The 12,253-nt window shown below is 48.1% G+C and overlaps 4 protein-coding genes across 4 annotated transcripts; 3 read left to right on the forward strand and 1 right to left on the reverse strand.

Moving 5' to 3' along the window:
* Window positions 1–73: 73 nt before the first annotated feature.
* On the reverse strand, window positions 74–2,124 carry LOC117854952 (1-aminocyclopropane-1-carboxylate oxidase homolog 4). The gene is made up of 2 exons (XM_034737215.2): window positions 916–2,124; window positions 74–446 (listed from the first exon to the last, which is right to left on the reverse strand). The coding sequence occupies exons 1-2, from the start codon at window positions 1,777–1,779 to the stop codon at window positions 192–194; spliced, it is 1,119 nt and encodes a 372-aa protein (XP_034593106.1). The 5' UTR covers window positions 1,780–2,124; the 3' UTR covers window positions 74–191.
* Window positions 2,125–3,765: 1,641 nt separating this feature from the next.
* On the forward strand, window positions 3,766–7,681 carry LOC117858409 (uncharacterized). The gene is made up of 6 exons (XM_034741473.2): window positions 3,766–3,917; window positions 4,034–4,169; window positions 5,929–6,190; window positions 6,284–6,483; window positions 6,573–6,760; window positions 7,070–7,681. The coding sequence occupies exons 2-6, from the start codon at window positions 4,066–4,068 to the stop codon at window positions 7,354–7,356; spliced, it is 1,041 nt and encodes a 346-aa protein (XP_034597364.1). The 5' UTR covers window positions 3,766–3,917; window positions 4,034–4,065; the 3' UTR covers window positions 7,357–7,681.
* A 220-nt stretch (window positions 7,682–7,901) lies between these two features.
* LOC140222946 (uncharacterized) lies at window positions 7,902–9,371 on the forward strand. Its single transcript, XM_072294158.1, has one exon. The coding sequence runs from the start codon at window positions 8,609–8,611 to the stop codon at window positions 9,167–9,169; it is 561 nt and encodes a 186-aa protein (XP_072150259.1). The 5' UTR covers window positions 7,902–8,608; the 3' UTR covers window positions 9,170–9,371.
* Window positions 9,372–10,512: 1,141 nt separating this feature from the next.
* On the forward strand, window positions 10,513–11,536 carry LOC140222960 (uncharacterized). Its single transcript, XM_072294177.1, has one exon. The coding sequence runs from the start codon at window positions 10,814–10,816 to the stop codon at window positions 11,267–11,269; it is 456 nt and encodes a 151-aa protein (XP_072150278.1). The 5' UTR covers window positions 10,513–10,813; the 3' UTR covers window positions 11,270–11,536.
* The last annotated feature ends 717 nt before the right edge of the window (window positions 11,537–12,253 follow it).

The raw sequence follows: 12,253 nt of genomic DNA on the forward strand, positions 1-12,253 counted from the left end.
CTGCTTCGCGCCGTCGCCGTCGCTGGCCGTTGGTAGCATGGCAAGCACACGACACACAAGAGAGAGAACGAAATGGAGGACAAATCTATAATCTATTATGAGTTTATGACTGCTACTATGAAGCAGAACAATTTCCTTACCAGCAACCACGTACCCGTCTACACTACACAGGTCTGAATTTTTCGGCTACATTACATCTTGAAGTGATCAATTAGAGCTTTGCTCGCAAGGTCCCGTGAGAAGAAGGTCCCGTAGAACTTCTCCATGGTGAAATTCTTGTACTTGGGTGGGTTCTCCGAAGAAACCAGCCCTGGCAATGGTCCGTACAAATTCGAGTCCCCTCTCTTCCCAGGACTGAAGAAGACGGCGATTGAAACCCTGGGTTCCTTGTGCGTGTTCATGGTCACCCGGTGCTCGACGCTCGGGTACTTGTCATTAGACATTATCTGATGAAAGGAGTCCAGGGAAGGGGAAAAAAGTTAGATGAGATAACGTCATGGCATTCAAAAGCTGCTAAACAAAGCTCGCTAGAGTCATATCTACACACATGATGCTTCTTGAAAAATACTTTTCAACACCGTCAATCCAAAAAACATTTACTTCTTTTCTTGAACGAGAAAAGTTAGTTTAGAACATAAAAACCATAGATTTGTTTTTAAAAAATTACTTTCAAAATCTTATAAATTTATTAATGAGATCTACGAATGAGTTCTGATAGAAAATTCTTATAAACATAACTTTCAAAATCTTATACGAATGAGATCTACGAATGGCTGGTTCCTAACATTAGGTGTTCCAAACATTCCTAGAAATTTTTCGAGCTGGATTTTGACAAGACAACCGCACTGGCTACTCTCGCACTACGAGACAATCTGATTATACCAGGTTTCGCAGTAGGAAACAATCTGATTGTACCTGCAAGAGGTCGCCGACGTTGATGACGAGCGCTCCGGGCATGGGCTTGACGTCGACCCAGCATGCCCTGCCGTCCTGGTCCTGGTGCTTCACCTGCAGGCCGCCGATCTCATCCTGCGCGAGCACGGTGAGCACGCCGGGGTCCGTGTGCGGGACGATGCCCATGGTGCGCTCCGGCTCGGGGCAGTGCGGGTAGTAGTGGCACGCCATGACCTTCCCCTCGAGGCAGGACGCCTCCTCCAGCGCGGCGGCCCCGAGCCCGAGCCCCTCGGAGAGGAGCCCCATGACGGCGCGCGCGGCGGCGGTGGCGCGCACCTCCCACTCGAGCAGCTCGGCGCGGCAGACGGCGGGGATCCGGGACGCGAGGTCGGGGCGGCGGTTGGGACCCAGCATGACCTGGATGGTGTCGCGCCAGCTGGCCGCCGGGGAGTTGTACAGGTCGACGTTGGTGGAGTAGTTGACCCCGCCGTCCACAGCGCGGCCGTAGTGGGGCGCGCGCTCGGCGGCGGGAAGCTCGTTGAAGGCGCGCACCGCGGCGAGGGCGCGCGCGGGGTAGTCGTCGCCGGTGGAGGGCTGCGGGAGGGCGCGGTGGTGGTTGACTAGGTGGAAGAAGCCCCAGGTGCGGGCGGCCTCGGCGGCGGCGGCGGCGGCGTCGGGGAAGGGGAGGGAGAGGTCGACGACGGGGATGGAGGCGCCGGGCGGGGCGAGCGGGATGGAAGCGTAAGGGTCCGGGTGGCGGAAGATCTCCGGGACGGAGGAGACGCCCGACTCCACGAGGCCGCGCACCCCCGTGCGGGACTCATCGAAGGCCTTGAGCAGCGCCGCGCGGCCGGGGGCCGGCGCCGGGAGGGAGGCGGACGCCATCGCCGCCGCTGGGATGATCGACGGATCGAGTCGCTTGGAGTTGGGGCTTTTCGTGGAAGGGAAGATGAGATGACTGTTCGGCGAGAGGGATGGGCGGGTTGTTCCGGCGTGCGGGGATGATGGACCGTGGGCGCGGTGTCCCCAAGGCGAGCACGCAACCTTGGTTGGGATCCGCCGGATGTGACGCGGGAAGACGATGGGAGGCGAGTCCGCCGTGAGGGAAACGGCCAGCGACGCGGAGGAGCACGGGCGGCGAGAGGGGTGGTGGGCCGTGGGCGCGGGGAGGTGGTTGCCCGTCGTCCGCTTCCTCCCCTCCACAATACGAGCACGCAACGTAACCTGCAAGGCTGCAAGTCCGGAACCGCCGGGATGCGACGAGTCATCGCGCCGGCTCCCCCGCCTTGAGGAGGACGGCAGTGATGGTCAAACTACGTGGCGATCTCGCTCGACTTTACTTGTGTCGCTGACGATTTTTTTTCTCTGACGAAACGGTCGGCAGGAAATCTGTCAAACTTTTTTCTCTGTCACGATACCTTTTTTTATTGTAATTTCTTGTGAATACAAAAGTGCCAACGATTTTCGTCTTGCCCCTGGAAAATGTTTGCTTGGTTAAAATGCTTTCTAGTCATGTGAGTTGGGTCGATTGGTGAACAGTGAAGACATCCTCTATTTCGTGGAGATTTATATCCATCGTCAACAAGATTTTATATCGTCCACAGTTCGAGATCCGTTGGTTCTTTACACCGGACTAAAATTCCTATCACATCAAATGTTTATAGATTATTTATAAAATCAATTGCACAGATGGAGGCTAATTTGCGAGACGAATCTATTAAGCCTAATTAGTTTGTGATTTGACAATGTGATGTTACAGTAAATATGTGCTAATCATGAATTAATTAGGCTTAATAAATTTGTATCGTGAATTTGCCTCCATCTGTGTAATTAGTTTTATAATTAACTCATGTTTAGTTCTCCTAATTAGCCTCCGAAGGCTCGATGTGACATGGACTAGACTTTAGCTCAAGGATCCAAACACCCCCTAAGGCTCTAATTGTTTGAGCTTCCTGGCAGCTTGTCAGTATGAAAAGCCAGAAGCTCAAATAAATAGCGAATTTCTCATGCAATTTCCGAGAAGCTGGAAGTCTAGAAAAGCTGAGTTTATATGGAAAGCTGGAAATCTCATGAGCTTTTTTTTAGCTTTTTTGAGCTTAGAAAGCTAAATACATCTCCAAAAAGCTAGTGTTGGTTTTTCAAAACTGAAAAGCCAGCAGCAGCTTTTCAGAAAAGCTCAAAAACTGCAGCTCAAACAAATAGACTGGCTCCCTTTGGTTAGACTTTTCAACTTGTTGTAAATTCTCAAAAAGCCAAAAGCCAACCATTCCATCCAAAGTCACAGCCAAAAGCGGTTTTTAGCTAGTTCAATTCTCACAGCAGTGGAGGACATGTTGTGGCCGGCTGTGAGATCGATATTTTCATAAAAACACCCACCTGCCACTCATTATGATACAGTTCATTCTTTTCCTTCCGCAACTCACAACCCACAATAATTTTTTCAACCCACAATAATTTTTTCGCAACTCCCGGCCCACGGCAGCTCTTCCGCTGAGCTTAAACTCGTATCCGGGTTATCCGGACTGCAGGCCGATCGGCCGCGCGGTGGAACGAAGGGGGCATGGGCTCATTCATGCATGGGATAGGTGTCACAACACCAAAGGAGGGAGGTGGGATGGGATACCAAATGAATTTCAAACATTAAGATCCAGTATGTTATTTTACTTTTTTATTTCAACATTTCAAATACAATGGTTCAACATTTAGATACATCGTTTCAATATTTTTAATATATTATTTCAACATTCTTTTAAAAACATTGAATTAGGCTTTTCAAAATGTTGGATTAGTTTTTTTAAAGGAAGGATCGGTCGTGTCCCTGATTTGGGCTATGCGCTGCTGGGCCACGGTGGGCCGTGCGACACAGTGCTAATCCAACTTCCAGTATGTGTATGCGCTACTGTATAGGGAGCCCCCTCTTTCGTGGTCTTCTTTTCTGTTCGGCGACGGCCGGCGGCTGAGCGAGCGGCGCCGCCCTTCGCCAGGTCTTCGTCGGATCCTTCGCCGGCAACGAGCATCCTCAGGTAGTCCCCTTCCCTTCCCGCTATGCTATACCAAGCACCCAAGCTAGTAGTATTCGGATCTGACCCAGTTACACGCATGTGTATTGTGCCCACTAACTTCGATTTTTCGCTAAAAGATTGTCGCAGGATCCAGGGCGCGTCCGCCGCGATGGGCGGAGGTGCCTGGGTTGTTCGATTGGCTTCCCTTCTTGCGCTTGGTTTGGTGCTCGGCTCGGTCGAGGCCAGCCTCGGGGATATTGATCCGCGGTACAGGTGAGACGCATCTCAGTGTGGTTCTTCGATTTTGACTGGTCTCCAGCAGTGGTAATGTATTCTGGTGCGAATTATTTTCTATGCCTAAGACTTGAAGCCAATCCTTGTGCATCTAGGGACTAGGCTGTGGATCCCTTTAGTATTTCTTTGCAGAGAGGGTATTCATGGTTGGACTGTTTTTCTTCTTGGCCTTTATATTTTTTTTTTCTGAGGCAGTATGGTTGGACTAGGGCCCTTATACGGGGACTATAGCCTATAGGCTGTGGATCCCTCCAGTATTTCTTTGCAGAGAGGGTATTCATGGTTGGACTGTTTTTCTTCTTGGCCTTTGTATATTTTTTCTGAGGTAGTATGCTTGCTCATCAGCGTGACTTCCAAATATACCTGTCCACCTGTGGCATTTTTTAAAGTGTACTTTATAGCAGACTATAATTTTCCGAAGGGTTACTGTTTCAGTTTAGGAAAGAAGTGAACAACATGTTTTCTGGTTTTGTTTATTTATATTCCTAGTATTTCATAGCATAAACTGAAATTTTTAATTTTCACAGTGATTTGTCTCTCATGCTATGGATGCCTGTGATAGTTGAACTCCAAACTGCAACTTATACATAATATTCCCTGTTTTAGGATGAATTCAACCTAGTGAACAGTATGTCTTTCCCATTTAGTTGGTTATGTAAATTTGTCGTTGTTCTTACTGCAGCTGATCCATGATGGTAGCATTATGTCCTGTTTTTTGTTCCTTCTTCTTCTTCTTCCCCCGTTTTTATTTTGGTTGCTACGAGGCATATTTACCTCTTCGTGTTTTTTAATGGATCTTGCTTAAATCGGTGATATTGAATGCCCATATTATTTGATTTTATTTGAGCATAAGTATATCCATTTCTATAAGTAGTTAAACAACATATAAAACAGCATACTGCATGCACCCTTTGGTGCAACATTAGGAAAAGAGGATGAGACAGAGTGGGGTAGATGGTGGGCTTACGGACTGCTTTGTTGCTTGTCTGAGATAATGTGTCGTTAGGTCTGCTGACGGAGCTGGTTCTGACAATAGAATCTAATGCAGAACAACTATCAACATCCAAATAAAAAAAAAACCAATCACTAGTTCTTAGGAGGAAAGTTCTTACCAGGCCCTTCATGACAATGGTCCTGGTGAACTGCTGATGCTATTGCATTGGCTTGTAGGATTTCCACTGTATTACCTCACGTGCAGACGTGCAGTGTTATTAGATGACTAAAACTGGGCATGCAAAGCTTTCTTTGAAGTTCAATCCATGCATATGTTGTACTAAAAAGCAGCATAACTAGTTCATGTGCCAAGAGGGTACAAGCTCCTGTAATGTTATTATGTTCTCCGAATCTCCAAATTTCATGTTTAAGTAGATATATGCCGCATTTTGAGGAGCAATTATGTATGCTAATGTCTTTTTTTATCACTATCGTGAGATTTGCTTATAATTCCTTTTGCCTGTCATGATTATTATATTCTTGTTTGCATGTTTGCCGTACTTATTTCTTGTAGGTTCCTTTCATTTTGCAGATGCTAATACTGATAGCACTCTTGGAATTTGAAAGTGATTTTAGTAGTTTTGGCTTCCGATTTGCCTTAGATAAAATATGCACAAAAGTGTCACATTGTGAGTCCATCCTTGTTGATGTCATGTTGAGATTATTTATTACCCTTTATTGTGGTGAATTACTTCAACTTACTACTATTTAGAAGCTTATGAAAATCTTTATCCTGCTCTTTCAGAACTTGCGTGAAGGAGTGTCAAACTACAGGCATTATTGGGGAGAATATCATCAGCCACTGCCAGAACAAAGAGAATGACACATCTGTTGGAGGTTCTTGGTACAACCAGGAGCAAATCTACAGTCAGTGGAAACAGCTGAGCTGTCGGACAGACTGTCGTTACTTTTGCATGATGCAGAGAGAAGGTGAACGCCAGTCGCTTGGTCTGAACCCTGTTAAATATCATGGAAAATGGCCGTTCTTACGTATTTCTGTCTTCCAGGTATGTCTTATGCTGAAATGATCCACAGTGAAACAGCTATTTATAGCACTAGTTTTTGTCGACATCTCAGTTAACTCTGACATCCTTCATCAGGAACCTCTTTCAGCTGCACTATCTGCCATCAACCTATTGATGCATTTCACTGGCTGGCTTTCATTTTTCCTTCTAGTGAAGTACAAATTGCCCCTTAGACCCCAGACCAAGAGAACTTATTATGAATACACTAGCTTATGGCATATCTATGCAATCTTATCAATGAATGCATGGTTCTGGAGCTCTATCTTCCACACTAGGTATGAACTTTTCCAAAGCCTTTGATACTCTGCAACTTGGAGATACTGCTGTAATCTGTGATACCTAATTCATCATTCTTATTCTGTAGAGATATCGACTTGACTGAGAAACTGGACTACTCTTCAGCTGTTGCCCTGCTTGGGTACTCTTTAATCCTTTCACTGCTAAGGGCTTTCAATGTCAAGGATGAGGCTACCAGGGTGATGTTTGCAGCCCCTATTTTGGCGTTTGTTACAACACACATCCTGTATCTTAACTTCTACGAGCTTGACTATGGTAAAGTTGCTTGCTAAACCATTTGCCCTCAGTACACAAAGATCAATCTCACCTATATATCAATTGCTTATTTTCAAAGATTTACCAATCTTCTACTGCTCACTGTGTCTTTTGTATATACAACCATATACCTCCTTTACGTACAGCTATATATTTGTTAACAAAAGCCATCACAAAATGTTGCCATTACTCATTAGTGAACAACAGAACAAGTATTGGTTTTACTCAGTTTTGGTTCACACAAACTGGTTGTATCTGTGCAATTTTAGACATGCTACTCCGAAGTTTATCTGATGAATCTTTTGTCAGGGTGGAACATGAAAGTTTGTGTGGTGATGGCTGTGGTTCAACTTCTGACATGGGCAATCTGGGCTGGTGTAACCCGACATCCATCACGACTCAAACTTTGGACAGTTGTTTTTGGTGGAGCGCTGGCTATGCTTCTTGAGCTCTACGACTTTCCGCCGTACATGGGCTATGCTGATGCCCACTCACTATGGCATGCGAGTACCATTCCACTCACATATCTCTGGTGGAGCTTCATTAAGGATGATGCTGAATTCCGTACCTCAACTCTTATCAAGAAGGCGAAGTAGGCAAAGTGCCAGGATTGTTAACATTGGATCTCTGAGGATCAGATTTCATGGTCAACTCAAGGGACATTAGTGTTATCGGACATCACGAAACATCAGTATAGTTGCCCCCTTAATGCTCCTGTAATCAGTTCGTAAAGACATTCATCTTCATGCACTCACGATTTTGGTCCACAAATTCAGCATCCTCTTTTAGGCACTTCTGATCTGTCTTTTGACTCACCTGGACGTATCTTCTGTGATTGTCTGTTTGGTACAAGTGGGGCTTGTAAGTTTTTTGTCATCGCCAATTCAGTTGTGCAAAATAAGACTGGAAATCATTTGTGTATCTTGTGACGTGCAACATTTGTAAGCTCCTGAAGGGTCCTTTATACAAACTTGTGTCACAAAGATTCTGATATTTACACGTCCAGGGTTTGAAACAAAAGGGTGCAGCGGTTGGCATAAAAGGTAAGCCTGAATGCCATACTTTGCCAACAACATCCAGAAGAAACTTAGATCCTGCTTGTCGATTTGATTCATCCAGTGACTATCGGTTCGGACACTTTCAGCATTCGGATCTTGCAAAAGGGAATGGGGATAATGGATAAGAAAGTCTAGCAACTTGCAACTTTGAAGGGGGTGGGTCGTGCTCGTGCATGCCACTACTAACTAGGCCTCAGTAGAGATGTTTTCTCCATTTCTACGGGAAGTGAACCGTTTTTTTGAAGACTCATTCAAAATTCTCTGAAATTCCTTGTGGAAGGTAGAATTTGAAGCCAAGGTGCTCCGTAGCGTGCATGATTTCTGACCGAGCGCAATGGCGTGTTTTCGTGGTAGTGACAATAGTCAAACTTTTTTAACTAGGGAGGGAAATTACACCTGAAGTCCAAAAGAGATTTTTAAATTGAAATGGTTTCTTCCTTGCCAAAAAATATTTCGAGTTCTTTTCTGAATAGTCTATTGTCACATTCAGAATTTCAGATATAGCAACGGTGGACACGTCCGAGGGACGCGGGGAACAACGCTTTGAGCACCACACCACGCCACTTTCTCTGCGCTTTCTGTGAAACTTCTTTGGCTTGTTCCGGCGGCCCTGTGCTCCTATAAAATGCACCGGCCTAGTGGAGCTCCCAAACGCAACAAACAGACACCTGCAACTGCAAGTCCGCAACACTCCATTGACATCGATCGAACGGCAACTCGAGCTCTCTGAACTTCCGAAGATCACCGGCGGTCACAGTGCCCCATCCCCATTTCACGGTCGCCGTCGTTCATGGAGCCTGTGTTCGCCGCCGCGCAAGAACCGCCGGTGCCGCCGCATCAGCCGGGCCAGACGGCGCGGGCCCAGCAGGGCGGGGGCTGGCGCCGCCCGGCGCGCTGCGCGCTCGCCGTGGCCCTCGCCCTCGCTGTGACCGGCAACTTCGCGTTCGCGGCGTACCGCGCGCGCCACCGCCCCCGCGACCTCGCGTTCGTGCTCGTCGCCTACTCCCTCCTCGCCCTGCTCGTGGGCTGCGTCGCGAGGCTCGAGCATCTGCGGCGGGACCCCGCCGCCAGGGTGGCCGAGCGCCGGTGGCTCAGGATCGCCGTGTGGGGCGTCTCGGTGGCGCTGGCCAACACGTTCGCGGCGCGCGTCGCCGACGCCATGCCGAGGCTGGCGCTGAAGCTGGCCGTGTGGGGGGTCACCGCTGTGGTCCTCGGGCTCGGGTTCTACTTCCTTTTCTTCAGCAAGGACGCCGAGGGCTGCTGCGACGCGGAGGTCGGCCGTGGACAGGCTGACGCCGGCCGCCGGCCGGCGACGGCTTCGCACGTGCTGTCTCCGGAGGAGAAGGTCTAACGAACCATGTGTTTAAGCCCCCGCGCGCTTGTACGGCAACACATCCTGGAAATTGGAAATCTCGCTATTCTTTTATTCTTTTGGCATTTCAAATAATAATTGTGTACAGTCTTTCATGAAGCAAAGATCACGTGGTGTGCCCTGTAGCCTGTAATTAAACATGTATTCCAGTTGATGAATAATTCATATTATTCTTTCTTTAGCTGTCGATCTCCTGTCAATGCTACAACTTAGATTTCAAACTTTAATACATGCACCATCGTTGTAAAGACCAAAAATAAACTTTCCATTTGTTCAAACGAACATCCAAGAGTTAAAAAAAAGGTACTGCCCTACTTGGAATAAGGGATCCAAAACTCATTTAATTAAACTAATCTGAATTTCAAGACAAAGAGAATGTGATAGAAAATGAACTAAGAGAGTTACCCAAAATTACCCATTAGGTGCCCACTTGCATTTCTAGTGAGCCTCTTTTACGGTCCTTCAAAACATACAAGAACTAATGAACTAATTTGCTTGTCATAATATCGTATATTTGAGGGTGGAGGTAGTATTATTTTTTCCAAGGAAGAAATATCAAACTTCTATTTTTTTATATCTAGGTATGAAAGATGGCACCATTGGTACCGAAATTCGGTACCCCTCAAGTTATTATTTGTGGGTACCTCTTGCTATTTTCATTCTGCTCTCTGGAAAACTTTGAGAAATGTAAAACGTAAAACGCTCAAGTAGGAATGTAATTACTCTTTGCTCTTCAACTGCAAACAATGTAAAATGTCATGCGAAGCAACTGCAGCCTGCAGGAGTTCTTATTGCCATGTTCGGTAAAGTCTTCTTTAGCCGCTAAAAACGTGATGATTTCTCAACCGAAACCAGGTCAATTTGCAGGTTTAAACGATCAGCTGTTCTAAATCCGTTCGCACGCCTGAGCTTGTCGACTAAAATAAAACTACTACTCCCTCCGATCCAAATTGTAGATCGTTTTAACTTTTCTATACAGCGTATATCTTTGAAAAAACTAAAATGACCTACTCCTTTGTTCCTCTCTCCTGGTCACACCATCTTCACCGGATAAAGAAAAAAAAAGCTCGCTTGCCACGAGAACTAGCGTAAACGATGGGACGAAAGCACCGGGAAAAATGCAGCGCCATTTCCAGTGATCCCAAAGACGGTTTTATACGCCACGACCGCTGACCTCGTATGCTGGACGGAGCAAGTCAAGCAGAAGCTTTCGGCAATTAACCTCATCATTATTAATCAATTTCGAGATAACGCGGCCGATGATGCGAGTAGCAAGGCCGTGAAATTTCTGCCCATCGTACGCGTTCGTTATCGAGCTCATCATTAATCACTCGGAGAAGCAGCAGGTCTCTGTTGACTGCTTCATCTATTTGCTTCTTGTTAACTTACTGTAATTTGGTGAAACAACACTTGCTAATCTCTGCTCATTTTTTGCCCTTGTGTCTGAACGGGAGGAGACCTAAAGCAAGAAGTGGACCTGGGTCAACGTCCTCCTGACTTCAGATGAAATCCCCGCCAACGACGTCGCCCATGCTTCACGCTTTCAGCCAGGCTATAAATCTGGTGGTGTTCCGTTACTAATGCCAAGACAAGGCGCAGATCGACAGGAGCACGCCACACAAGATGGCCATGGACGACGGCTGCAAGCAGGCAGCTAGGCCGACGTCGCCGCAGCGGATGAAGAAGAAGAGCTCGCGCCTCCGCGTCCTGCTCCCGCACGTTGCCTGCCTGGTGCTCGCGGCCGCCCACCTCGCGCGCGCCGCGCAGGAGCGCGAACCGCGGGCCGTGGCCTTCGTCGCGGCCACGCACGGCGCCCTCGCGCTGCTCTTCCTCTGCCTCGGCAGGCACGATGTGGCGGCGCCCACCGGCGAGGCGAGGGGGCGGCTCAGGGTTTTGGTCTGGGCGCTGTCGGCGGCGCTGACGGGCATGTTCGCCTGCCGCGTGGCGGCGGCGATGCCGCGGCCGCTGGCCCTTCTCGTCTACGGCATGGCGGTTCTCGTCGCTTCCGGTGGGTTCGTCTTGCTGTTCCTCTGCGACGCCGGGGAGTACGGTGATGCTGGCTTGGGGATACGTACGTGAGAAATCTCAGGACACCAAGGTCTGTGAGTTCTGATCACCGGGAGGAGTTTAAATTTGCAAGGTGATTCCATCCCTGTGGCAATTTGATGAAGAGTTACACAAGTAATACTGCCACGTACAATCATATAAGAAAAAAAAAAGTAGCTGGAACGCCATTCAGAAGTGGGCTTTCGAATACTATTCCGCAAAATTACAACAATATAAGCAAGGGCTTTTGACTAGCGTATACATACACGTAAGAGAACGGGTAAATGATTTTCATGAACACGTACTTGAAATGCAAAGACGACGTGAGTATGTGACGTAGTTGTACTGCGATTGCTGTGAAACCCGGGACGGGACGATCCTCCTCCTCCATCCCGCGTATGGTACACAGACATATGGGACGGGGATATCCTTAGGAGGGGATATACCCTCCGGATGCGGAATGCCTCTGTCCCACTAAAAGTGGCGGACGGAGTCATCCCCCGTTCACGCGGTTCACCCCATCTCCGTGCGGGCAAAGGAGGACAGCTAGCCAACGCAAAGAGGAGGAGGACAAGCTCTCGCCGGCAGGCGGGAGCACTAGAGTTGCTTCGGCGGGCATGAAGGAGCGTGGAGGAGCTCCCCCGGCGCGAGCGGCTGTGGCCCAGGGGAGGTGGGGTGGAGCAGTGGCGGCGACGCCCATGGCTGTGGCCCAGGTTGACACGGCCGGAAGAATGATAAGCCTAAGGAAAAAAAAGGAAAAATATTAAATACACAATGACAAGTGGGGTCTACTTTTTAGATGACAGGTGGGGTCCATTTATTGTGGCTATTGGTGTTAAAATCATCATCCATCCCATTCTCTCAATCCTCCATACCAAACAATGAACTGGGATGGACTCATCCCTCCCAACCAAACACGAAACGGGACGATCCCATACAAAAAACGGGGACGGGGACATCCCATCCCACGTCGTCTCCGAACCAAACACACCCTTAGACTATCGGTGTTTATCCTCT

This window comes from Setaria viridis, chromosome 5, assembly GCF_005286985.2.
Source record: "Setaria viridis chromosome 5, Setaria_viridis_v4.0, whole genome shotgun sequence".
In the NCBI taxonomy this organism is placed as follows: domain Eukaryota; kingdom Viridiplantae; phylum Streptophyta; class Magnoliopsida; order Poales; family Poaceae; genus Setaria; species Setaria viridis.

Excerpts from the sequence above, each read along its gene's own strand:
- LOC117854952 (XM_034737215.2), bottom strand. The coding sequence starts at position 1,779 with ATGGCGTCCGCCTCCCTCCCGGCGCCGGCCCCCGGCCGCGCGGCGCTG. Across the intron at positions 447-915 it reads ACGTCGGCGACCTCTTGCAG|ATAATGTCTAATGACAAGTA; the intron begins GTACAATCAGAT and ends TCCTTTCATCAG.
- LOC117858409 (XM_034741473.2), top strand. The coding sequence starts at position 4,066 with ATGGGCGGAGGTGCCTGGGTTGTTCGATTGGCTTCCCTTCTTGCGCTT. Across the intron at positions 4,170-5,928 it reads GATATTGATCCGCGGTACAG|AACTTGCGTGAAGGAGTGTC; the intron begins GTGAGACGCATC and ends CTGCTCTTTCAG. Across the intron at positions 6,484-6,572 it reads AGCTCTATCTTCCACACTAG|AGATATCGACTTGACTGAGA; the intron begins GTATGAACTTTT and ends CTTATTCTGTAG.
- LOC140222946 (XM_072294158.1), top strand. The coding sequence starts at position 8,609 with ATGGAGCCTGTGTTCGCCGCCGCGCAAGAACCGCCGGTGCCGCCGCAT.
- LOC140222960 (XM_072294177.1), top strand. The coding sequence starts at position 10,814 with ATGGCCATGGACGACGGCTGCAAGCAGGCAGCTAGGCCGACGTCGCCG.